Source organism: Sus scrofa, chromosome 8, assembly GCF_054392235.1.
Source record: "Sus scrofa isolate SSC_HxYL_T2T_F1_AM1 chromosome 8, Sscrofa_HxYL_maternal_Yorkshire_Landrace_v2.0, whole genome shotgun sequence".
Classification (NCBI taxonomy): domain Eukaryota; kingdom Metazoa; phylum Chordata; class Mammalia; order Artiodactyla; family Suidae; genus Sus; species Sus scrofa.
The window spans coordinates 76,186,466-76,212,976 of record NC_139390.1 but is presented as its reverse complement, the minus strand read 5'-3'; the positions used below and the strand labels follow the sequence as shown (position 1 = coordinate 76,212,976).

At 37.2% G+C, this 26,511-nt stretch overlaps 2 protein-coding genes across 48 annotated transcripts in view; one reads left to right on the top strand and one right to left on the bottom strand.

Moving 5' to 3' along the window:
- RASSF6 (Ras association domain family member 6) overlaps nt 1-22,757 on the top strand; it is a 57,808-nt gene extending 35,051 nt beyond the window's left edge. For 2 of the 10 annotated variants that reach the window (XM_084972491.1, XM_084972493.1), the window contains exons 4-11: nt 2,398-2,537; nt 8,715-8,812; nt 10,177-10,344; nt 13,487-13,588; nt 14,114-14,165; nt 19,170-19,288; nt 19,387-19,484; nt 19,583-22,757. In XM_084972491.1, the coding sequence (XP_084828617.1) occupies nt 8,741-8,812; nt 10,177-10,344; nt 13,487-13,588; nt 14,114-14,165; nt 19,170-19,288; nt 19,387-19,484; nt 19,583-19,658 (687 nt within the window). In that variant the 5' untranslated portion in view covers nt 2,398-2,537; nt 8,715-8,740 and the 3' untranslated portion in view covers nt 19,659-22,757. Of the gene's footprint in view, nt 1-2,397; nt 5,377-8,714; nt 8,813-10,159; nt 10,345-13,486; nt 13,589-14,113; nt 14,166-19,169; nt 19,289-19,386; nt 19,485-19,582 lie in introns of those variants that run through there. The other 8 variants (XM_005666740.4, XM_021101429.2, XR_014812713.1 and 5 more) reach the window with 6 other exon arrangements.
- The window catches only part of LOC102166306 (albumin superfamily member 1), a 43,566-nt gene continuing 38,026 nt past the window's right edge, over nt 20,972-26,511 (bottom strand). For 33 of the 38 annotated variants that reach the window (XR_014812700.1, XR_014812702.1, XR_014812706.1 and 30 more), the window contains one exon: nt 20,972-26,257. Coding sequence is in view for 24 of the 38 variants with exons in the window: in XM_084972477.1 (XP_084828603.1) it covers nt 26,213-26,257 (45 nt within the window). In the remaining 14 variants the exon portion in view is untranslated. The remainder of the gene's footprint in view (nt 26,258-26,511) is intronic. The other 5 variants (XR_014812701.1, XR_014812698.1, XR_014812699.1 and 2 more) reach the window with 1 other exon arrangement.

Genomic DNA, 26,511 nt, shown 5'->3' with positions numbered 1-26,511 from the left:
TGGGATGCGCCCGAGGAGTTTTGCATAGAACAGTGACATTATCTAAAGATTCATTTCGAGAGGATCTCTCTAGCAACTAGGAACATATAGAGGAACAAGAGAAGACTGAGGTAGACCAGACAAAAACTAATGCCCTAATCCAGGCCAACAATGACAATGGCATAGACCAAAATTGTGGTCATGGACCTGGTGAGGATACCCATATGGGCAAGATATTGGATGTGCTAACACATTCAGTTTTGAGATGCTTGTAAAGCTCATTGGATGTACTAACATAATTCAGTTTTGAGATGTTGAGTATAAAGAAAGATTAATAGTGACTCTAAAACTTTTGGCCTGAGCAGCTGGAAGGATGGGGGCTGCAATTTACCGTGATGGGAAGATTGAGAGAGGAAAATATTTATGGAAGAAATATTAAGAGTTAATCTTAATCTTAGGAACATATTAAGGAATATATTAAGTTAGGAACATATTCAGTTCCTAGGAACATATTAAGTTTGATGCCAAGAAGGAAGGTTTATAACTGAAGATTGGGCTGGGAATATGAAGTTGGGAGCTATTAGTTTAGAGGTACATATAAGGATCATTGAGATCCCCAAGGCCATCAGTGTAGATCCAGAAGAGAAGAGGCCTAAAGATGGAGACAATGAGAGCAGATAAGTATAAATAATCCTGCAGGGATCTTTTATTTAGTTAATCTCAAAAGAGATGCTTTCTGAAATTAAAAAGTATTCTGCTATTCCTTACACGAGAAAAGCACATTGTCTGATATTTGTTGGAAGTATTTCTTCTTGAAAGTATAAGTTAGATAACCTCAGAAAAGCAGTTATCCTATAAGTCTTTGATATAAGGGATTCAGTGAAATATAGTTAAGCCAAGAAAAGATGTTATACATTAATAACTAAAACGTAGGCTTTGTGTCAGCTGCTGCCCTTTCAAAGAGCAACTCATGTTTGGTTTAACAACTGGTTGGTTGCCTGATCTCACAGTAACTGAAATGTGAACTCAAAAGTGGGAGAAAAAGCAAATTTTGTTACAGGAATGACTCCAAACTAGGCCTATCAGCCAAAGAAATAATGAGCAATAACATGTATTGAGCATTTTAAATACCATGTCCTATGAACCCGGGATTGTTATGACGTTTGTTCTTCAGAAGCAGCAGCCCAAGTGCAAAGGTATTTAACATCCTGTCCAAGATCTCTTGGCTAGGAAGTGGTCCAGCTGGAGTTCAAACACAGGTCTGTCTGATTTCAGAGTCTGGAGTTTTTATTACAAATAAGAACTGAGTCATTTATGTTTCTTGGTAATTAATTTTTCATAATAACAAATAGTTACTGGAGGTTATAGTAGTTACTGGATAGTTAGAGAATCCCTTCTATATTTTCTGAATTTCCTATAATAATAATACACTAATAACAGACACCTACATGTAGGAGTTCCCATCGTGGCACAGTGGTTAACGAATCCGACTAGGAATCATGAGGTTTCGGGTTCAATCCCTGGCCTTGCTCAGTGGGTTCAGGATCCAGCGTTGCCGTGAGCTGTGGTATAGGTTGCAGACGTGGCTCGGATCCCGCATTGCTGTGGCTCTGGCATAGGCCAGCAGGTACAGCTCCGATTCCACCCCTAGCCTGGGAACCTCCATATGCCCTAGAAAAGGCAAAAAGACCAAAAAAAACAAAAAAAAACCAGACATCTACATGTACAAAAGCGAAATAGATTAGAAAATAAGTTCTATGAGAATGTGCCTTGGTATTAATATTTACATCCACAAAATAAGTGTTCCACCATGTTTACTAATTTTTCTTTATTTGCATGGAATTTCTTTCTTCTGTTATAATATTTCTGACTTAAAGGAGACTACTCAGGTACTATTGATCTTTTTCAAATATTCAGTTTCTGTTTTGCATTTTACACTGTCTTTACCTGTATTATTTCACTTGTTCTGCATAATAATTTTGCGAGCTATACTTTTCCTGGTCAGAAATGAGAAAACAGCCACGAAATTACTCAATAGCTGTTCTTCTGATTTCTACTTCAGTACAGTTTTTAATTCTGCTTAAATTTTAAGGTAAATAGAAGTAGAGAATTAAACTTTCACTTAAATGAAGAACTAAGAGTTCAGAAAGCTAAAATTTTAGCATACCATGCCCCCTGGTGGGCATGTCATTGTCATTATGACCCACTTGGCTGGTTTTAGCTGTTTTAAGAAATAAGAGAATGCATCAAAACTAAAACCGTTCTGTAGATAAATTTAAAAGCCAAACAGTCCTACCCAAGAATTTATTTTTATCTATTAATATATCTGACAGACTTCACTTCTACATCTTCAGTTAAAACCTTTCCCTCTGTAAATGATACAAAAACAATGTTTGAGACGATTGGTTTCTTCCTTAGACTGAAGATGGTAAACTAATTGTGGAAGGGCTGTTGGACATTTTCTGGGGAGTAAAGCGCCCTCTACAACTGAAAATACAAGATGAGAAGCAGATCCCATCTTTTACTGCGCTAAAGTCACCGGATGTCTTTTCCAAAAGGTGAGCTATCTTTTATGGTTTAAATTCCTTAGAAGATGATCTTCATATTTACCCTTGTTATGTGCACTCTCAAGGATGAAAGCTCTAATGCTTATGGACCATCTCACTTAATCCCCATGGCTCTAGGAAGTAGGTATTCAGAAACCAGGGCTCTGAGAGGTTAGGTAGTTTGTACAAGACTCTCAGTTACCATGTAGCAGAACTGGGTTGGACCTCAGGTGTATGGGGGCCAGAGCTTCTGCCCTCTCGGCTGCACTCTCTCCTGGAAGATTGCATTCTTTACCTAGAAAAGACAGCTAGGCAAGATTTCATTAGTCCTGGACTTGTCACCAAAAACAGGGAGGATAAAATTTAAATTCCTTCTTTCCTTGGGACAAAGGGTTTTTCTTGCCTTCTAGATAGGAGACAATTATGTTCCATCTTATTGCTGGGTCCTGTTGAACTGGGTCAGGACAAAGTGCATTTGAAGTGCAATAAGTGCACAAAACAGTTCTCTGTGTGGATTTTTGCAACTGAACCTTAAATATATGAGTCGGACTGATATTTTCATTATCCTTTACAATTCTCAGAAATATTAATAAATATTCCCAAAGGAATCATGCATTATGAATATTTGTTGTCTTCCTGCCTCACTTCTTCCCTATTTAACCTCTGATTCTCTAATTCATCTCCCTTTTGTGTTTACTTGGAGGTACCAGGCCTTCTCTCCATCCATCTCCCATCCATAAATAGATGACTGGAATTCTAAAAGGATGGAGAGAGCACCCAGGACTTTTTCTTCCATATCACTTTTGGCCAGAATGAAGGAAAATCAGGTATCACCTTGAGAGAGGCCCCCCTTTTCCCTTGGAGAAAACACTGAAGTCCTGCTATGATTTGCACCTTGCCATTCTTTCCCAAACAGGAGGCTTCACCAGTTCTGAACATTTTGTAATTCCCTACACATGTCAGTTTCTTATTTTCCTGATTCTCTTCCTAATCGCCTACTACTTCTTGACACCCATTAGCTAGACTCTTCCACCAATCCTTTAAGATTTGGCCAGTAGCATATTCTCCAGAAAGGCTTTTCTTTTTTTTTTTTTTTTTTTTTTTTCTTTTTTCTTTTTTTTTTTGTATCCTTCTTTTTTTAATTTATTTTTTTTAATATTTTTTTTTTATTTTCCCACTGTACAGCAAGGGGGTCAGGTTATCCTTACATGTATACATTACAATTACATTTTTCCCCCACCCTTTCTTCTGTTGCAACATGAGTATCTAGACAAAGTTCTCAATGCTATTCAGCAGGATCTCCTTGTAAATCTATTCTAAGTTGTCAGAAAGGCTTTTCTGACCCTTCAGTCAGTAGTAGGTACATTGGTACAGTAACACCTTTTTTTTTTTTTTTTTTTTTTTTTTGCTTTTTTAGGGCTGTACCTGTGGCATATAGAAATTCCCAGGCTAGGGGTTGAATCAGAGCTGCAGCTGAGGCCTACGTCACAGCCACAGCAACACAGGATCCAAGCAGCATCTGCAACTTATGCCACAGCTCATGGCAACACTGGATCCTTAACCCACTGAGCAAGGCCAGGGATCGAACTGGCATCCTCATGGATACTACTTGGGTTTGTAACCTGCTGAGACACAACGGTAACTCCTACCACTTTTCTATATCACTTTCTGGGCATGCTGTTAATTGTATTTTTATGCACCTGCCTCCCCGTTTAGCCTGTGAAATCCTCCGGGATAAGGAGCATCTCTATCCCAGGGCGCAAAGAGGGCATGCAAAATACAGTATTGACTGAAACCTGCAGAATCCTGGTAGTTAAATTACCTTTGCTCTGTTGGGTGAACTGTCTCTCCATCTCCCATTGTTGACTGGTTACCCATCCAAACTAAAGATGGGTAAGGGGCCCAGTACTTATGAAAGAGCAGAAGAGAGACCACAGACTGAGGCAGCCTGGTGAAGTCCTGCATCCCTCACCTTCAGGTACTAGATGATTGATGGGGCTAATGATTCTGAATGACCAGGAGCATCATTTAGAAGTAGAAATTAACCCTGGGCCCTCCTTTTAGGAAACTGTACCAGCTTTGAATTTGGCAAAATTAGCCATCATTCTTCGTATTACTTAAGAACTTATTACAAACTTCCATGAGTAGCCAGCTCCTTTGAATGCATTTTAATTATTTGAATCACAAAAAAATGATTATTATTGAACACTGTGGGAAGATGTTAAGGAGATGCAGTAGGCTACTTGTATTATACATTAAGCCATCAGGATTTTGAATGGATATCCCAATATATATATATATATTTTTTCTCAAATTAAAATTCAAAACACTTCCTAGAAACCCTGAACTTGGGGATGAGTTTCAGGAGCCCAGTAGACAAGGTAAGTCAATACCTTTCCTTCTTCCGCAGAAGAGGATAAATTAATATCCTTATTTTGTGTTTTCCAAGGAATCTATGTGCCTTTTTTCATTATTTATCAGAACAATGCTGTGAATCAAACAGGAATTATCTTCTTTAGTTTAAAATTGAGAAAGACTATCCTAGAAAACTTGGCTTGCCCTTTGCCATTGTACTGAGACTTACTGGGAGAACATTTGAAGTTAAATGCACACTCGTATTGTATCAGATTTTTCTGGTGGGTAAGAATTATCAGAGAAAGGTCCCACTCTTCTTACACACATGATCAAGGTTAGATTCAGTTGTGATTAATTAGCAGATTTAATCTTCTAATTAATTAGCTAATGTGCTAATCTTTGTGGGAACCAACAGAATCCTCAGAAGGAAGGGGCAGCATAATTTGAAATGGCTCTTCCTCGGCTTCTGATTCCCGTGGGTGCCAAGCCACCTAAGGTGTGTCCTTTGTTTCAATCCAATCCTAGACACTCTCTCTCTGTTTGCCATCCTTAACATGGTATTTGTTTAAATTCTAAGCCTTAAAGGGAATTGTGTAGAGAAGGAGACTGAACACTCACTCTGTGACACTTCTTCTTGTTCCTTTTCCCACACGGGGTTTCTGGCTGCAGAACTTACACCTCTCCTCTCACAGGATCAGCGATTTAATATCTCTAGTAGGCAGTTGTGGAATAAAAGATATAAAAGTTGTACACTCAGCTGCAGAAGGGCTGCAATCTTTCCTTTCAACTCACCTTTGGAGGGGATTGTCTGTTTGTCAAGCTCATTTGTTCTAATTACCTCTAAAATGAGTCACATTGAATCAGTTTAATGGAAATGGCAAAAGTTGGAAAACAAATCAGTTTGAGCTGTGACCACTTGTGATCCTTTATGAAAAAAATTCTGTGGGCAGTACTTTAATCTTTTATATCTGGTTCACATCTTTTGTTCTGGATTTTTTTTTCCGTAAAAACAGCCTTATTGAAGGTTATGTTTGTTTGCACCAGTTTTCATTTCTGTCTTTGATGTCTTTCCAAAGTCAGTTTTGACATGCTTTGGACAAATCATGGCAGAATGGTAAAGAGCAGAAACTGGATAGGTGTACATTTGAATAACACCCATAGTGGGGTTTTTTCTTGCAAAGGGGGTAGGGAAGTGACTGCTTTCAATCAAATATCTACTTCTATCTTTTTTTTTTTTTTTTTCTTAGTGCCATACCCGTGGCATATGGAAGTTCCCAGGCTAGGGGTCCAATTGGTGCTGCAGCTGCCAGCCTACACCACAGCCACAGCAATGCCAGATCCAAGCCACGTATGCAACCCACACCGCAGGGTGTGGCAACACCAGATACTTAAACTCACTGAAAGGGGCCAGGGATCAAACCCGCATCCTCATGGATACTAGTCAGGTTCTTTACTCCTGAGCCACAACAGGAATTCCTCTACTTCCTTTTTATTTTGCAGTTCATTATAAAACCTCCCCATTTCTTAAATTTGCTAATGGGGTACACGCTGAAGCTTGGTCTGAACATGGCCAACAGTCCTGTGCTTGGGCAAGTTCAACTCTTTGATATTACATCAAGTTCCAACCAGTTTTCTTTGGAAAACTCTGTGTAACTGCCCTTAAGCTTAGTCATGTGTATAGTTGTATGTGGCGACATTTCATGTTACACAATCCAGAGCTGAAAATTGGATGTTGGGTTGGGTTGTGAGTTTTTTTGTTTTTTTGTTTTTTTTTTGGTGTGGGTGTATGTGTGTGTGTGCTCCCAAGATGGTAGGGAGGAAAAGGGTCCAAACACTGACTGTCTTAAGCCATGTTTATTCTTCGGAATTTATGTGACACCACTAAGGTGGAAGTAAGGACAGATGTCAAGTCTGCCAGGATTACCAAGAGTTTATGTTACATCCCTGGCCTGGCGTGCGTGGATTCTCTCTCTTCCCCCGTGTGAAATAGCACAGAGCTGCCTGGCCTTTTTAGCTTCTATGTTACATTGGTACTTTGTCTTTTCCATTGCTAGCACTCTATGATAATGGCATTTGCCTTTTTAAAATCAATCTTCTCCAAATTGGGGAAAATTTATCATGTTATCCATCATAAAAATAACTAGATTCTGAGTCAGGACCTAAATAGTTCTCCTTTGAGTTGAAAGTTATTGAGTTAAAGTTGCCTATAGTTCTTGGGCTTTTATGACATTTGCTTTGACTGGCTATATTCTGGATAGTACAGCCTAGTAGAAAATCAATGAATAAATAGATTACGGGTTTCTTATGTCCGTCATAAGGCTATTATTGTGAGGTTTAAGTAGTATAAAATTTGTAAAAAGACTTCCAAGGAATTCTAAGATCAAGGGAAAAAAAGATCATGTTTATTCATATTTTCCACCATTAATATGAATAAGCATTTTTTTGTTCTTGTGGTGGCCAGTGACATTTGGGTAGAATTAATGCCACAAATTCCCTAGAAGCAGATTTTTTTTTTTTTTTTTTTTTTTTTTTTTTTTTTTTTTTGGTTTCGGAAAACAGACATGGAAGAGATTGTTGGTAGGACCAAGGCTGGTCCTAGATGTGATACATACTTTAACCTAGAGAGATTGGATACGATCTTGGATCACTAATGGCTCTTGATCCATCATGAAATGGATATAAATGATGGGGATTATGACGACAATGACAAGGAAGATGAGGATGATCATGATAGTTTTTAACACATATTGATTGCTTGCTATGTGTTAGTTTTCAAGGATTTTACGCAAATCAACTCATTTAATCATCTCAACAACCCCATCCTACCTCATACCATAATTATTCCTATTTTATAGACAAGGACAGTAAAGCACAGAGAAAATAAGTAACTTATCTAGAGCCAGCTAAAGAAAATAAAAATGAGTGTCGGACCAACTGGTAAAGATAAACAGTTGCTCAGTTTTATTTATTCTGGGTATTAGAATGCATTGAAAAATTTTAATATCCTATATGTCATGATTTTCCAGAAAAGTTTCTCATACACTGTCTTCTTTTACAAATTGTGCCCTTCAATGTGTCAAGGACCTTAAATATAGACTTTATATTATATTATTTTAGAGTCACTTTACCTAAAAATGCTTTGAATGCAATAGAAACTCAATGCGAGTTGACAGAATAAACACTAAGACTATTGTGAGCTATCTATATAAGAATCGATTATGTGATATTCTGTAATAACCTATGTGAGAAAAGAATCTGAAAAAGAATAGATATGTGTGTGTATATATATATATCTGATTCCCTCTGCTGTACACCTGAAACTAACACAGCATTGTAAGTCAACAACTCCAATAAAATTTTTAATTATTTAACTAATTAATGTTTTAAAAAAGAATGGATTATATTGGTTTCTACTAATTCCATTGGCACATATGCTTTTTAAGAATCCATGTAAACTTGTGTTTCAGTGTGTAATAATTACTGTGTCAAAATCAGTAGAGAAAGTATTTAAAGCACATGCCTACTACTCTGGTATAAGTATCATTTTAATAACATAAAAAACTGTTATAACTTAAGATGATGTATCTGCCTACAGAGGACCAGAGTACTCTATTAATGCTGTAAATTCAAGGGGTTCCTTTGTGGCCCAGTGGGTTAAGGATCCAGCAGTGTCACTGGACTGGTTGCTACCATGTGCGTGTTTGATCCCTGGCCCAGGAACTTCCACATGCCTCAGTCACAGCCAAAAAAATATCAATACTGTAAGTCAGAAAACCATCAGAGGCCTCTTTATGAATAGACTTGACATCACTCATAATATTTATTACTTTTCAGGGGAATGACACGCTGGGGAGAATTTGATGATCTTCATCGAATTAGTGATTTGGACAGGACTCAGATTCCAGTGTCTGAAGCAACAAATTCCCAGGAAGGTTAGTTTTAAACTCTAATTAATGAGAAGACTTTTTTTTAAATCATATCAAGCATGAATCATAAATGCTTCTCTGAAATTTAACATTTTATAACTGTTACTTATTAAACACATTTTAAATTTAAAAAGATACAATTTTTAGGAACATATTAACTTATATCACTACAGTGCTCATATGATGTTTAAGAATCTTTCTTTGCTTATAAAAACATTAGTTTTTAAGTTACATCAAGTCACTTAGATTTGTTACATTAGGAAGGACTAACGGTTTGAATAAAGTTTGTACACATAAAATTGTTCCATATTTTCCCCAAGAATTAGGCTCATTTATTGCACTCAGTAGCTTTTTATGTTAGACCAAGCCCTTCAGATTGAATTCTGCATCTTTTGAGAAGTCGAGCATTTTAGTTAATAGGTATTTATGTAACAATGCTTCTAGAGTCAGATATGCTAGGGTCACTGTATTTGATACAGTTGTTTCAAGTATTTATTTTAAAAAGAGAAATCTACTTGAGCATCAAATGAGTTCCTATCAAATTTGACAGAACAATGGAAAATGCCAGCTCCTATGACATGTGGCATCAAGAGTCATAAGAATGATGATGATGTGATAGTGATAATATTAGGATCTCTGACTTACTGAGACTCTTAAGCATCAAGCATTTTACATGAACTTTCATGTCTCACATACTTTCTAGAGCTCCAACGAGGAGCTGATGACTGAGGCAGGGGCTAGGGTTCACATTCCTGGGGTGGCGATATTACCAAGTGGACTTCAGATGGAACAAGATTATCCTGCTGGCAATATCTTCATGAATCTACCAACAACTTCCAATGTTCAGCTAATTTTTTCCAAAGCATTCTCAATTCAGACCCCTCTGCTGTCTCCATAACAATCCAGATTCTATAACAAAACGTGATGCTCCTTTCAGGATTCCCTTATTTTTGTCTTATGGCCTTTTGGCATCTTTTATATGAGGATCCTTCTAACTGGCCATTTGATAACACTCATCTAAACAAAGAGAAATCCCAATATTTTGGCACCAAAGATACAATAAAGATCTACTTGTATTAAAGCATCAGTGGTAGAAAAGTATGAACTATCACATGCTATCTGATGACACTAATTACAGTAGAGTTTTTGTACAATTTTAATTACAAAGTAAAATGGAATACAAGTGTCAGCAGATGGTCCTATTCTTAAACAAGATCATTGCTATTTTCTATTTAAAGGCATTATCTGTCCATTGCTTAGCTACATAATCACTTAGGTACATAATCAAATCTACCCAGGATGCAAAGAGTAAGTAGCTAAATTATATGGGCTAATCACCTTTATTCTTCCCAGATTATTTATCTTACCAGTGTAGCACTCTGAAGCCTCATACAGATGAAGAGCCTGAATCCCCGCTACTGTATAGAACCATGAGTGAAGCAGCCCTGGTGAGGAAAAGGATGAAGCCTCCAATGATGGACAGAAAAGCCAGACAGAAACATAGGGCCTCTATTAATGGACACATTTATAACCATGAAGTAAGTTACAATATCATTAATGTTACTTAAAAGAATGTTGTCTCATGTGCTAACAATACCACTCAATTCAATTTACAATTAAAAATAATAATACCATTAGATATACTACTACTGTTATTACTGGATACTCTCTATGCCTTAGGCATTAAACTGTTTTGATGGGTTATCCCATTAATTGCTAAAACAGTCCTATGAAGTAGATACCATTATTTCCCCTGCTTTGCATGAGTTAATTGAGGTTCACAGAGGTTACAAGATTTGTCCCAGGTCATACTCTTAGAAGTTGCAACTATGAACTTGAGACTCAGCTTTGTCCGATGGCAGAACCCAAGTTCTTGGCCAACATGATGGCTGAACACTATCTAAGTGGCAGGCCCCCATCCACACATTAGAAAAACAAAGGTGGCTCAGTTGATGCCTCTGCCAGCATGGAGCTCAGGGCTTGGGCAAAGAAGCCAATACATACGCAAATGGCATTAGAATAACATTCAGTAATTGCTGCTGGCTGTGTAATTATTGAAAAGCTTGCTTGATGAGAAAAAAAAAGAATAACGTGAGCACTACAAAAGAGATTAGTTCAAAGTGCGTTCAAATATTAATATTTAAATAAAAGGAAAAAATCAGCCATAGGCTGATTTTGATTTATTCCGATAGATCACATTTCTCATTTTCTAGGTCTTGTACATATACACATAACATTTTTTACACGTATCATTGAAGTTGGTATATTTTGAATTCTTTTTTTTTTTTTTTTTTTTTGCTGAATATATATTACATTTACACATTCCTTTCCATAGTATTTGTGAGATATTTCATTTGGCTGAAGGTAGGAAATATGTTAGTTCTTTTTCTAGAACTCAAATTTTTCACGTCACCTGCTTTAGCAGTCATTCGTCCATTCATTTAATGTGCATTTTAAAGGCACTTATTCTGTGCAAAGCACTTGTTCTAAGCCCTTTCATACAAAATATTGTCATTGTTCTTAAGCCTTTTCCTATTGAGCTTCCTACCCTATTCCTTCTTATTTCTCTCTTGAGAGGGTATCCTTTTGTTCCTTTGGAGACCAATGGGGAGAAACTTCCATTGTAAATTCTTTGTTCAAAGTAGACACTTTTCTGGCTATAGCGTAACAGTGACAGTCCTTCACAGCTGTGCAACTACCAATTGTCCTGGTTTCCTCTCCTCCTCAGAATTATGCTTTATATCTCAGTTTGTGGGGTGATTTGTGTTAAAGAAGGCTGTGAACACCACATTGATAAATGAGCAGCTTCCAGATGGGGTCCTGATGCTAAGAATGAGGTTGGCAGCACAGCATCAGAGTTAAGCGCTTGGGCATTGCAGTTTGATGACCTGATTTCAAATTATTGCTGGGCACAGTTAAAAATCACTCAATCTCTTAGCCTTAGTTCCTTCATCCCTCCTTCTTTACAAGGTTATGTGTGTGTTTTTCCCACTACATACATACCTATGATAAAGTTTAATTTATAAATTAGGCAAAATAAGGGAGTTCCCATAATGGCACAGTGGAAACGAACCCAACTAGTATCCATGAGGATGCGGGTTCAATCTTTGGCCTTGCTCAGTGGGTCGGGAATCCAGCCTTGCCATGAGCTGTGGTGTAGGTCGCAGACGTGGCTTGGGCCCACGTTGCTGTGCCTGTGGCATAGCCCAGCAACTGCAGCTCTGATTCGACCCCTAGCCTGGGAACTTCCATATGCCACAAGTGTAGCCCTAAAAAAGCTAGATAGATAAATAAATAAATAAATAAATAAGGCAAAAGAAAAGATTACCAACAATATCTCATAATAAAATAGAATAATTATAATAATATACTGTAAAAAGCGTTATGTGAATGTGGTCACTCTCTCTCTCCCTCTCTCTCAAAATATCTCAAGGTGCTGTATTCCCCTTTGTAAAGGGTGTGAGATGATAAATGCCTATGTGGTGAGAGGAAGTGAGGTGAATCACGTAGGCATTTTGAAGCAGCTTAGGGTACCATGGAGTATTGTCTGCTTCAGGTGATCCTGGACCATCAAGCCATCATGCTGTGGTTAATTGGCTGTCAGGAGCAGGTGTTGTCAGTGGTTGGGGGTCTTAGGAGGATGGAGTAGGATGGTGTGAGATTCTATCACTCTACTCAGAATGGCACACAATTTAAAACACATGAGTTATTTATTTCTGGAATTTTCCATTTAATTTTTTTCATCTTTCTGAGGATTTATTTTATTTTATTTTTAATTTATTTATTTATTTGTCTTTTTGCCTTTTCTAGGGCAGCTCCCGCGGCACATGGAAGTTCCCAGGCTAGGGGTCGAATCGGAGCTGTAGCCGCCGGCCTACGCCAGAGCCACAGCAATGAGGGATCCAAGCCACGTCTGCAACCTACATCACAGCTCACGGCAACGCCAGATCCTTAACCCACTGAGCAAGGGCAGGGACCAAACCCGCAACCTCATGGTTCCTAGTCGGATTCATTAACCACTGAGCCATGACGGGAACTCCTTCAGGATTTACTTTAAAATAAGAATATTATCAAATTATGAGTAAAAAATTTATGGTTATATGTTTCTTGTGATTTTTTTATGGTGCATTACTAATCCCCAAGAGGAATGTGTCAGAGTTATTTCACCATGGAAAACTTTTACCAAATGTTATCTAAAAGGCAGACCATAGATAGGACAACTTGTGGGAAATATTTTTCTAGATATTCAATTAACAGACTTTTACCGCAGGCCTCAGCAGAGATAAAGACCGAACCGTGTGCAATTGCCAACATCGGACCAACCAGAAATGAATGATTTTTTATGGTTCAAATTAAAACAATTTAGAAAAATTATTCCAACCAGGAGGGAACTTTGAAATCTTCAACTAAACTGAAGAATGGAAGGGCTATGTAGTGAATATGTTTTGAATATTCTCGAATGATGTTTTCCCTAACTTTTTCTATAAAAAAATATAAAGCTGTTTAAGAGCATAAACACAGTATTCAACAATAACAATAACGAAGGGAGCAAAACCAAAAAAGCAAATTTTTAAACTGATGATCTTGGGTTTTTTGACCAAAGGAAGGCCATATTCAAGACACTGGCTCTTGTTACTTTGTCTTGTAAGTCATTAAAATTATATCAATTTTTTTTCCTAGACATCAATATTCACTCCAGCCTTTGGATCAGAAACTAAGGTCAGAATAAACAGTGATATGAGAACTGAAGAAGTAATAAAGCAGATTCTCCAAAAATTTAAGGTAATGTTAATCACTGAACCGAGCCGTAAATCTTACAAATAATTTAACTTAAGACACATAAATAGATTCTTCTGAAAAATATCTATAAACATATATATCTAAATAAAATGTTCAGTTCTGAAGAATTCTTTCCTATGTACAGTTGATCCTTTGCCTGGGTTCATTTATACACTGATTTTTTTTTTCCTATACATATACTGCTCTGTTTACGATACATAGTTGGTTGGATCCCATGAATGTGGACTCTGTGGATATGAATGGCCGACTGAGGGCCTAAAACATACATGGATTTTGGTACCACAGCAGGTCCTGGAACCAATCCCCTGTGGACACCAAGAGACAAGTGTATAACATCTTTTAATAACTGTGCTCTGAGAAATTACCTTATTTCCAGGGAGCAGAGAACGTTTTATGCCTGAAAGTGATAAAAGAAAGTGAGGAAACAGATACATAGTTTGAGCCTGGTTGGCTTAAAAAACATTAACGACAAAGAAGTCATGCCTATTCGTTTTCTTCCACTGACAGATTGAAAATAGTGCCCAGGATTTTGCACTTTACATTATTTTTTCAACAGGAGGTAAGAAACTTTGGTTGTTCTTTTTATATTATTCCAGTGTATTATTAATTTTGGCTCATAAGGAAGTCAGAAAAGCAGTTTACCTGATTTTGTGGAAGAAAGGGAGGGAAGGAAGAAGGAAGAGATAATTCATATTTCACCATTTCAGAGGAAGACAACCTAAGAATAAGGTATCCAAAAACTTTCCATATTGGCCAAGCATTAAAGTACCTGAATGGCGATCAGAATCCTGGAGAACAGGTGTACAGTTCCCAGGAATTGTTAGTCATTTAAGTTGTTGACCTCTGTACTTTTTCTCTATCCCTTATCATTTCTGACTCTTACCAGAGTCATCATGAGATACCATTTCTCCCTGATCTTGTTGTTACCTCTTGCTTAGCACAGTGTCTGACACATTGTAGGAGTGTTCTTTCCTCCTCAGCAGAGAAGAATGTGCAGAACTTTGTTGTGGGGTAAAAGATTAGCAGCAGGACTTTCAGAAGAGGCTATATATGGGGCACTAGGAGCAGAGAGGGAAAGAAAGATTGGAGAAACCCTAAGGTAATATTGAAAGGAAATTTTTGGAAGCCTTAAAACTGATAATATCTAAGTGTTAAATCAGAGAAATAGCTCAGGTTAAAAGTTAAGTGTCAGAATGTCTGAGCCAGAAATTGAATAGAATGAAATTGATCCAGAACAACTATAAGAAAATGAAAGCTGGCTCTCCAAACATGCACAAGATTAAAGTCCTTATTATATATGAAATATATGAAATATACACATTTTAAATTCTAAATTTGTATGTGTATGTGTATATATTCATTCTAGTTGTTTAGGGAAAATAAAAGGTTTATACACTGGCCTCTATAAAAATGTAAAAGATACAAACATGGATTATGAAGAATATTGGATAAAAGATGAATACTGCAATATCAAAAAGTTCTTGTAAAATGACAATGAAAAGACAATCTGATAAAAATACAAAGAAGTAGGATAAAGCAATTCAAAGAATAGCAAAATAACCACTAATATTTTTAGAAAAGCCTTAAACTGCAAATATTAAGGGAAATGCAAACATCACGGAAATGTAAATTCAAACCACAAAACAATATTACCTTGCACTTATCAGATTCTAACAATGGTTGGCGTGGTTAAGGACAAAAGAGTATATTCACGCAGTTCTGGGGAAGATCAGACTGTCTACTTTTCTTGGAGTTCATTCCAGCAATATGTATTAATATTTACAGTATAATATCCTTTAGCCCAGCAATCCTACTGGTGAGAATCTGTTTCACAAAAATAAAAGTGCTAATACCTACAGATTTATGTGCAAGGCTATTTCTAATGACAAGCTGAAGACAAAGTCACCCATCATAGAGGAATGATTTAATATATGATTAGTATGCATCCATTAAATAAAATGAATTAGAGCTATGCTAGTTGAATGGAGGGAATTCTTTAATACGTAATAAATGAAAAAATGCAAGATGCTTATAAATGTAATAGTATGATCCCATTTTTTAAAAGAAGTTTAGATATTTATTTATTTATCAGTCTTTTTAGGGCTGCACCTGCGACATATGGAAGTTCCCAGGCTAGGGGTCGAATGGGAGCTACTGCTGCCAGCCTAACCACAGCCACAGCAATGAGGGATCTGAGCCACTGCAGCTCACGGCAACACCAGATCCTTAACCCACTGAACAGGGCCTCAAGGATACTAGTCAGTTTTGTTACCACTGAGCTACAACGGTAACTCCTAGATCTCAATTTAATTTTGTGGTATATATAACTATATGATCAGGAGGAAAGATATGGAAAGATAAATACCAAGCCATTAACATTGATTACTTGGATAGGGGGGTGGGGAGATACAGAAAAAAAAAAAGATGAGACGGAGAAAAAAACACGAAAGGGAAAAACCAAACCTAATTATGATTTTTAAAAATATGTCCACTATAAAAATAGCAAGTATGCTACACCCCCCTTTGTGTGTTGTTCGTGTGTGTGCATGAGGAGATATACAGAGGGATGTCCACTCCAGTGAAATGCTGATTATCTCAGAGTTCTGAGATTCCAGGTGATCTTTAATTTTTGCCTTATACTTTTCTTCATAATTATGATTGAATGCACAGGGTTTTTTACCAAGGAATAATTAGGAAGAATTGACAGATACAATTGTATATATCTGAAGGATAAACTATGATGATTTGACATATACATACACTATAGGATGATTTAAAAGACCAAGATAATTAACACATCCATCAGCTCACAAAGTAAACTTTCTTTTTTTTCCCTTGGGCTAAGAATCTTAAAGTCTACTCTCAGCAATGTTTGAGTGTGCATTAGATCCTCAGACCTTATTCTTCTAATAACTGAAAATTTGTACCCCCTGACCTATTTCCCTTTGCCAATACATACATTATTTTTAAAGTCAGAAAAACTGTATTTTTACTGCAAAAATGTAATTCTTTACATTTTACCGGTGAAAATCATGTTTTCTTTTATATTTTGTGGCAAAATTTCTTACATATGAAATCCAGAACTAAAGATAATCATAACTTAGCACCTATTAGGGATCAGGGATAGAGAAAAGAATGGAGCATATAGTACCCATTTGGGTTGTAATATGGAAAATAAAGATTGATGTGTTTTGGAGTTCCCATTGTGGTGCAGTGGTTAACGAATCTGACTGGGAACCACGAGGTTACAAGTTTCGATCCCTGGCCTTGCTCCGTGGGTTGAGGATCCGGCGTTGCCATGAGCCATGGTGTAGGTCACAGACACGGCTCAGATCCCGCGTTGCTGTGGCTCTGGCGTAGGCCGGCAGCTGCAGCTCCGATTCGACCCCTAGCCTGGGAACCTCCATGTGCCGAGGGAGCAGCCCTAGAAAAGGCAAAAAGAAAGAAAGAGAAAAAAAAAAAGAATGATATGTTTTAACACCTTTTATCTACTAAGCCCATGATCTATAGCAGTGTTTCTCAAATTGTAGTGCATTTCAGAATTACTTGGAGAGTTTAAAATACAGGTTCTCAAGTTCCTCTATATCTGAGGACAGTCTGGGAATACGTATTTCTAATAATTATCCCAGGTCACCATGAAGCAAAAATATGAAGCAGGACACATTGCTCTGTAATATCAAGAATGGAACAAACTGTGGATGCAAAACCAAGTTAACATAAGGTGTAAAAACTAAAAACAATAAAAAGAGGATTCTGGTGAGTTAATGAGAGGAGCTAAATCATCAGGGTTTCCCTTTAGAAATAGTAGAGGAATTAAAGCGATGAACACTGACTCTGGACACAGGAATGGGTAATGTCACTTTAATTGTGAGGAAGCTGGGCTTCTGTATTCTAGACCCTCTCTTGTCTTTTTTCCTGGGGTGAATCCAACCTAGGGGATGAGAGTAATTCTGACCCTCAGAACTGACCATGCACACAAGTATACACATGATACTGTAGAAAGAGCCAACTGGTCTACCTTTTCTCCATCTATCTATTTCAGCAGAGTAGATGGATTGTTCTTTAACCATGCAAATCAGACTATGTCATCTTCTAAATCCTCCAATGGTCTCTCCTCTCACAGTAAAGCTGGAGTCTTTGTCCTGGTCCCATTACCTCTTCTCTTCATCATTTAATCATCCTCCTCTCACCTCTATGCCAGCCACCCTGTTCCCTGACTTCTTTTTGACAGCCTTAAGCATGCACTGACCTCGTGCTCTGTTTATTTACTTACTCTTTTGGGCACACACTCTCCTCAAATTGCTTCCTGATTCTTTTCTCTCTCCTTCAGGTCTTTTCTCAAATGTTACATCTTCAGTGAGACCTTCCTCAGCCACCCAATCAATAATTTTCCCCCCATACACACATATTTGCACATGTGCACAGTTTCTAACCCCTTCCTTTATTTCTCCTGATTACTTATCACTAATATATGACATGTTTTCCTGATGTGTCTCCTTTACCTGTCTCCTCCACTAAAGTGCAAGTCCATGATGGAGATTATTTCACTCTGCTTTGTTTATAGTGCACCCACCACAGAGAACAGTGCTGGTATATAGTAGGATCTCAAAAAATATTGGAGGAAGGAAGGAGGAAAGAAAATGAATGAAAGGGCACTCTGTCCTGGCCATGCTTTATTCTGATAAAAATGAAATCTCAGATGTGAAATGACTTTTGACAGAAAGCCAAATGTAGCTTGTGGTGGGAGTGTATATATTCTAACTCCCAGAAATTTAAAGTTTTGGGACTATTCCTAGTTGGAAGTGATATTCTTTCTCATCTCAATATTATGGCTGAATGAATGAAGCCTACAGATGAATGAAAGAATAAAAATTACTGCAATTCTGAATATATTTTTGAAGAAAAGCCAAGAATTGAAAGTAGAGTGAGAGAGAAATAAAGAATTGAGGATAATTACAAAGTCTTAGACCTGAACTACTGGAAAGATAGAATTACATTCACTGAACTAGTAAAGACCAATAAATGTTTGTTGAATAACTAAAAAATTGTAAAGAATGTTTTGGATGTGTTTCTTGATAAAAGGCATAAATGGGACTGGAGATTTGTCTGAACATCCAAACCAAAGACAAGGTTGAATTCTGAGATAGAAAAACAAACCCTGAGGGATAGCATGAGAAAGAAGTTCATTTTTAGTTCATGTAAAAGTTTTTTAATTTCAATTTGCTTTAAGGAAATGCCTCCAGTTTTCTGTTATTTTTAGGTCTTTCAAAATGAGGTAAAGAATAAAATGAATGGACCAACTATCCTTTTTTTTTTCTTTAGGATGGACTCCTGACTGTAGTTGATTCTTTTTTAAAAAAAATTAATTTTATCAGCATATAGTTGATTTACAGTGTTGTATTATGGCAAAGTGAATCAGTCATACATATAAATATATCCATTCTTTTTTTCCATATGGGTTATTACAAACTATTGAGTAGATTTTCCTGTGCTATAGATTCTCATTAATCCTCTATTTTATACAGTAGTGTGTATATGTAGTTGATTCTTATTTTCATTGCAGAGCAGAGACGGCTAAAGAAGACAGACATTCCGCTACTGCACAGACTCCTACAGGGACCTTCCAAAAAGAACGCTCGCATTTTCCTCATGGACAAAGATGCAGAAGAAATTAGCAGTGATGTATGGACCATTGCTCTGAAGCTGTCTTTGCCCCCTCCTGACTCAGCACTTCTCACATAAATGCTCTCCTTCTTTTGTTTGTTTGCTTTTCGTTTCAGGTGGCTCAGTATATTAACTTTCATTTTTCTCTCCTGGAATCCATCCTTCAAAGATTAAATGAAGAGGAGAAAAGAGAGATTCAAAGAACAATAATAAAGTAAGTTAAGAACTAGCAACATTGAACGCTTTGTCCTTTAATAGACTCAATGTACAAAATGTGTCCAATCTTTAATACTTTTTTCTCCTCATTTTCAGATTCAGGACAGAAAAGGCTATCATCCTGAAATATCTTCAAAGTAAACGGGTAATAAAAACAGAGACAACAGTTTAGTAGTACAGGTCCCTGTTGCTAAAACACTTCAACAAAATTAGAAGGGTGTTAATATTTGAGTGCATAAATTCTATATTTGTATTCATACAAATATATGTGAACTGGAATCTGTAGAAAACTGAATGTCAAAACAGCTTGTCTCTCTTTGAAGTGATGAGGTGAACTTGGGTTCACAGTTGAAAGGAAAGGAACTTGAATTTAGCTTCAGTAACTGAAATAAGCTCGGATACTATGTATTCCAAATGGTTGTTATGGTAAAGTGCTCAATGAACTCGAATTTAAATGACATCTTCAGATATCATGTAGCTTTATATGTCTTTGAGCTTCAGCTGTCAAGAGAACTGAAATATCATCAACCAACTCTGAGAAATGATTCAGAAGTAAAAGCTGCCAGCTCCTGAAATAAAAAAGCAGCACATTATTACCCACCAAAGAGTTTGATGGTTTATGGTGTTTCACAGTGCCTTGAAAACTCCAGCCTCTTCATAAAATCTAGGGCTATCTTTATATGGGTAGGTGACTTTGGGCTATCTGCAACATCAGAACTGTCTATTCTCAGGGATGGAAAATATTATGGACTCTGTTAAGAAATCCGAAGTGTAATTTTCTCAACCTGAACCCTTCTCCCCCCACTCTGTTTTACTGATGACTTTCAAAAGTGTTATTAAGCTTTTTAAAAAGTCAATTGAACTAGTTTTCTTTATTTTTTCAAAAAAAAATACCACAGAGATTTAATGTATTTTATCCGCCAGGAGAAAACTTGGTCCATAATGACCATTTGCTGCTGAATGAATATGGAAGATAATGCAAATCTATGGTAGCTGAAGTGGGACAGGGAATCTGTAGCTCTGCCCTTTTTCTCCAAAATACTCATTCTACAGGATAACACTCAGAAAACTTGAAGTCTGCTTAACCACTGAAAATGCCACAAGTATCACTGATGATTTTATTTATGAGCTCTATATTAAAATAGAGTTGTATGCAGCTTTTCTCCACTCTACCACTCCTTCTCATCAGCATTGGATTAAATTGTTTGATTGCATTATACATACCATGAGATAAGGGATCTACAGTGTGTGTACATATATCATGTAGTAAACTCCGTAACTACATAAACAAAATATGAAATATGTTTAAGACAAAGGTATTACTTCTCAGTATCATCTGATCCTAAACAGGATGAAAGTAAAAATGTACTATAACCTTTTCAGACCTAGGAAATATCCTTTATTCAATAAAACAGAGGCTTGCATCTTTATCTGTTCCTCTCTCGGTTAATAACAAAATTTCATTTCACTAAAGTAAAGCAAATGTAATGGTTAAAATTCAGTATATTTATTTAAAGTTGTATCAAGTATCTGCCATAAACATGACAAAAAGTTCATCTTGAACATATCAAAATCTACAAAGTACATAAGTAAGATGCCAAGCTTGGATAGAAGAAAAAAAGCATGAAAAGTAAAATCACAGAAGAGGAAAAGCAAATGGCTACTAAATATGTGAAAAAAATTTGTATCATAATAGTGATCAGTTGTATTAGTCTGTGTCTAATTAAGAGACAGAAACCACATGATCATTTAAAGAGAGAAAGTTTAATATAAATAATTATTTAGCTGTGATGATAGGAGGACAACTATAAAAAGAGAGAACCCTAAGGTGTACCCCAAGGCTGAGAAGAATACCCATAAAGGAAAAGCTTGAAGTAAAGAGTTCAGAATTCACTTGAGAAGGTGTGTTTGCAGCCTTTTTGATGGAGGACATGGCCTCTGGGTTCCCAGGATACAAGAGGGCCACAGTCATAGGGCAAACAGGAACAACCCCCTGGGGTGTGGAGCAAGTGGCAGGTTTGCAGAGGGGCTTGGGGCTTCTCTGCAGGCATAAGGCCACATCGCATAATGTCTCTGTCCAGAGGTCTGCAGGAAACAAAGTCTGGGGGCACAGGCAAGCTGAGGCTGAAGAGTAGCCACACAGATGGAGTCAGGGGCACTGCTGCCATGCCACTAGGACTGGAAGCTGCAGGGGCTGCGAGCACCAAGTTGAGAAGGTATGGAGAGTAATGACTTAAGCTAGGACACAGGCCTGTACTGGCTTCAGGCTGTGCCACCACAAACCAAATCAAAAGCTGGAAAAGGGGATGGGGGAACAAATGCTAAAGCAAGCAACTAGCTTGCTTTACTAACTAGGACCTTACAGGCAACTAGCACTGGAGAAACCACTCTGGGCAAAACGGTGGAGGAAGAAAGCTTCCCTGAGCCTGACCAACCAGCCCCTGAGGAATCCTGTAAAACCAACTTCCTCCTACAGTGTTTCTCCAGCGCCCTCTACTGACAAAATATGACATCTGTAAGCTGCAAAGGAAACAAATTTAAAGGCTCCCATATCGGTTTTCCCAGAGCCATCAGCAAAGAATCAATTTGGAACACAGAGGCGATAAAATAACTGGCATGGCAACAAAACACAAATGAAAGTGAAATATCCTTTTTGGTCTATTAAAAAATTAAGAAGGTATAATATTAAATACTCAACAGATTACAGTGTGATAGGAACTTAAATTGCTGATAAAAATACAAATAGATATAATGTTCCTTGAAAGCAATTTTGGTAGTAAGTTCATCCTGTAATTGTAGGATCTTATGTTGGAAATATTCAGATGTATAAAGACACTATGTAAACAAGATCATTATTTGTTGTGATAAAAGGAAGCAAATAGTCTAATGTCGAAAAATAGAAAAGATTAAAGAAGGAAAGAAACATTTACCCATAGCATGTTATGAAGCACTTAGGATTGTTTTCAAACAAATTTTAATTATAAGTTATTTCTCCTATGTAGCTAGATAAGAATATACACTAAAATGTTTTAACATGTATTACCCATGAGATATATAGATATATGTTTATATATGTGTGTGTACTATTTGTACATACACATTATAAACCAAAACAACATGTCAAATGTGGTTATGCCTGGTTTGTAGAATTATGTGTGATTTATATTTTTTGTATTTTTCTATACTTATTAAATATTCTACAATTAACATGTATTACTTTTTAAACAAGGAAATAGAAAATTTTTTATTAAAAAGTTACCCACAAAAAAAATTAGCAAGTACATGCAAGCATAGAGTTCTACGAGATGAAAAAAAAAATTTTTAATATTCAAATGAGACATTAACATCACTACTGTGGTAGTTTTAAAATATATCTATGGGGAGTTCCCACTGTGGCTCAGTGGTAACGAACCCAACTAGAATCCATGAGGACGCAGGTTTGATCCCTGGCCTCACTCAGTAGATTAAGGACCCAGTGTTGCCATGAGCTGTGGTGTAGGTCACAGATGCAGCTTGGATCTGACATTGCTGTGGCTGTGGTGTAGGCCAGGATCTGCAGCTCCGATTTGACCCCTAGCCTGGTAACTTCCATATGTAGACATGTGGCCTTAAAAAGCAAATAAAATAAATAAAATAAAATAAAATGTATCTATAAAGTCTTTGATACTCCTCCTCTCAAGAGATGGAGCCTAATCCTTCTCACTTTGCCAAAGGGCTGGGCTTAGTGACTTAATTCTAAGGAACAAAGGAAAGCAGAAGTGATGTGTGTGGACTCTGGAGATTAAGTCATAAAAGTCACTGTAGCATCCTCCTTGCTTGTTCTCTTGGTTTGCTTGCTCTGGGGGAAACCAACTGCCATGTTCAGAGCAGCCCAGGGAAAAGGCTTATAATGACAGGGACTGAGAATTTCTGCCAAAAGCCAACAAGGAACTGAGGCTCCTGTCCACAGCCATGTGAGTGAGTCATCTGCCAGCCCTGGTCAAGCCTTCAGATGACTGCAGCACTGTCTAATAGTTTGACGACGATTTCATGAGAGACCCTGGGCCAGAAAACCCAGCTAAACCACTCCTGGATTCCTGATCCTCAGAAAATGTGTGAGATAAGAAATGTATATTATAGTATGCTGCTACATTTCAGGATAATTTGCTATATAGCAATAAATAAGATATAATTTCTGAGACAAAAATCCATTCCTTTCAGTCATCTTTGCATAATATAAGAATATAAACTTTTGTCATAAAACCATTTATTGTTTGGGTGGTTCAAGTATTTCATTACCAGTTATATATTAGTTCAAATTCAATTCTAGGTAATATGTTGTATTTATTAGGGATAGAGGACCTGTCCCATTCATCTTTGTATACTTTGCCATTCTTAATATTGTATACTGTATATGGGATGTGCTCAATAAAAATCGGTTGAATAAAGGACTGAATGAATTAATGAATGAATAAAAGAATGAGCAAATAAATGATCTGAAATGTTTTTTAAATTCCTTGTATATATATGCCTCCTTTTTCGCAAATTTGATCCAGTAGCCAAAGAAATAAGGAATCTTTTCTATATGGTTTTCACCAATATGGTGGTGTATTTTATTAACTTTAAGCTGTGTGAAATATTCATTTAGGCAGCATTACTATGGAAATTTGTTTAGGGCTGTTCAGATTGACTTCAAGAGCTGAAGGGGAGGAGTTCCCACCATGGCTCAGCAGTAACAAACCCTACTGGTATCCATGAGAACATGCGTTCAATCCCTAGCTTTAGGTTCAATCTCTGCCTCGTTCAGTGTGTTAAGGATCTGGAGTGCCATGAGCTGTTGCAGCTACGATTGGACCCCCAGCCTAGGAACTTCCATATGCCACAGGAGGTGAAGGGGAAAGTCCATTTACAAAGCAGTTGATGAGGTCAAAAAGATGGCACGATATCTATTATATTGAGATATCTACATGTGCAAGGAAGGAAAAGAATAGGATGCAATTCAATAGGGCAAACCCTTCAACAGCATCCATTTTTCTTTTAATAATGGCTAACCTATTAGCCATTTGAAATTGTTCATATTTGACCTAAATAAGCAGCAATTTCATATTGTTCAAACTAACAGCATTTACTATTTGCTAAGCACTATTTTACGTGCCTTACATACATCAGCTCATTTAATGTTCTTTACACTCCCATGAGAAAATTAGTCTTTCAACCTGATTTTAAAGATGAAAACAGTGATCCATGGAGAAGTCAGGAGATTTACTAAGCTCTTTAGCAACAGATCGAGGTAGGGTTTGAAACTTACAGCTCCAGAATCCACACTCTTAATTAACCTCTAAAATATATGCCCTCATCCTAAACTACAAACCCTCAAATGGCCTTCTTTGTGTCTTCATTTGTAAAATAAGAATAATAATACCTTCTTCATTAGACAACTGTAGGAGTTACAGGAATAATAGGTTTAAAGGCTGACCTTTTGCACATAAGAAATGTGTGATAAATATTAGCTATTGTTATAAATAAGCTGCAGGATGTCCCCACCTGGCATTGTAACCTAGGCTTTCACTAAGTCTTACCACCCACAAATACTTCGTTCTTGTCTCAAAACCCACCCAAATGAATCCCTCACCATTCAGGTGCACACTCTACTACATCTATCTGTTGAAACCATGCCATTTTCTAGCTATTGACCAGATCACTTCTGTCGTGAGCTTTCCTGGTCACTGTGACAGTATGTGCTCTCAGTTCCCTGTGTTCCACATTATCAGTTAGCCCTGCTCTTGTGACACTGGAAATGCAAAATCTCCCCATTCTTATCATTCCGTATGTGTTTATATCTTGAATAAATTCATTAGTGATCGGATCATGGCATATTCATATTATCCCCTGCAGCATCTAGCACAGTGTATTGAACACAATAGATACTTAAAGTGTTCACTGGATTTAATTTGCAAATGTACATGAACAGGTTGAAATTACTGGAGTGAGGGAAAACTGAAATCAAGAGCCCTATAATCAACTAAGCATGTTCTCCAATCAAAAAATACTCCAAGCAGTATATCACTGCTTCCTAAACATCACTGCTAATTTTTACTTCATTAAACACAGAAAAGATCTGGAAAAGTAAGTCCAAATAATAAGCTCTTTGTGTCATTTATGCCAGAATTTCCAGGGAAAAGACTACTATTACGAATCAATGCTGAAAATTCAAGTTAAACTAAATACTTCAGGACTCCTTGGTGACAATGTCAATATCACATATCAAGGGGAAAGGTGAAAGAAGATACAGTTATGATGGTAACTGTATTATAAAACACATTTCTTTCAGCTCATCAATAACCATGTTCAGCAGTGATGTAGACAGAAAATCCAGGTAGCACTTGGGGTCTTTTTCACTCCAGAAACCCAGTGGTCAGGTCCCAGGTTCATGGAGAACCCATTGCATCCACCCGAGGCTTTCAAAAGGCCCCTTGGTTCATGTTTCTATTGCTGTTTCTGAGATGTAGAAAGCTTATGAGGAGAAAGGAGGAAGGAAAGTGGGTATGAGAGTTACAATAAGTGGATTTCTGTACTGGAGAGGAAAGGAGAGATGTAGTGAAGACTGACTAGTGTTCTTGAGTAACTGTGAATAGCTGAAAAATGATGTTGATTCTCAGTTTGAATATTAGCCATGCATTTCATTTTTGCTGGAAAAAAAAAAACATAATTCAGCAAGGATCCTACATTGACATCTTCTGGGGTCAATTAGCTTCCCAAAAGAGACTGGCACTTTTCGATCAGTTTGGACCCCTAAAAAAAAGCAAACAAGCACATTGGTGAGAAGGAGAAAACACCTAAACAGCTCTGATCCCCAAGAGAAAAACTTTGATTTCCCTGTTGCACGCCTGAGAGGGGTTCTGATATGCTCGCCTCTCAAGGTCTTGGAATTGCTCACAGGCCTAGTCCCTTACCTTAAGGACTTAATTAACTGCAATACCTTAATTAAGGTATTAACTGCAAGACCTTAATTAACTGCAGTCCAGTTTCAGGACACCATATTTGGA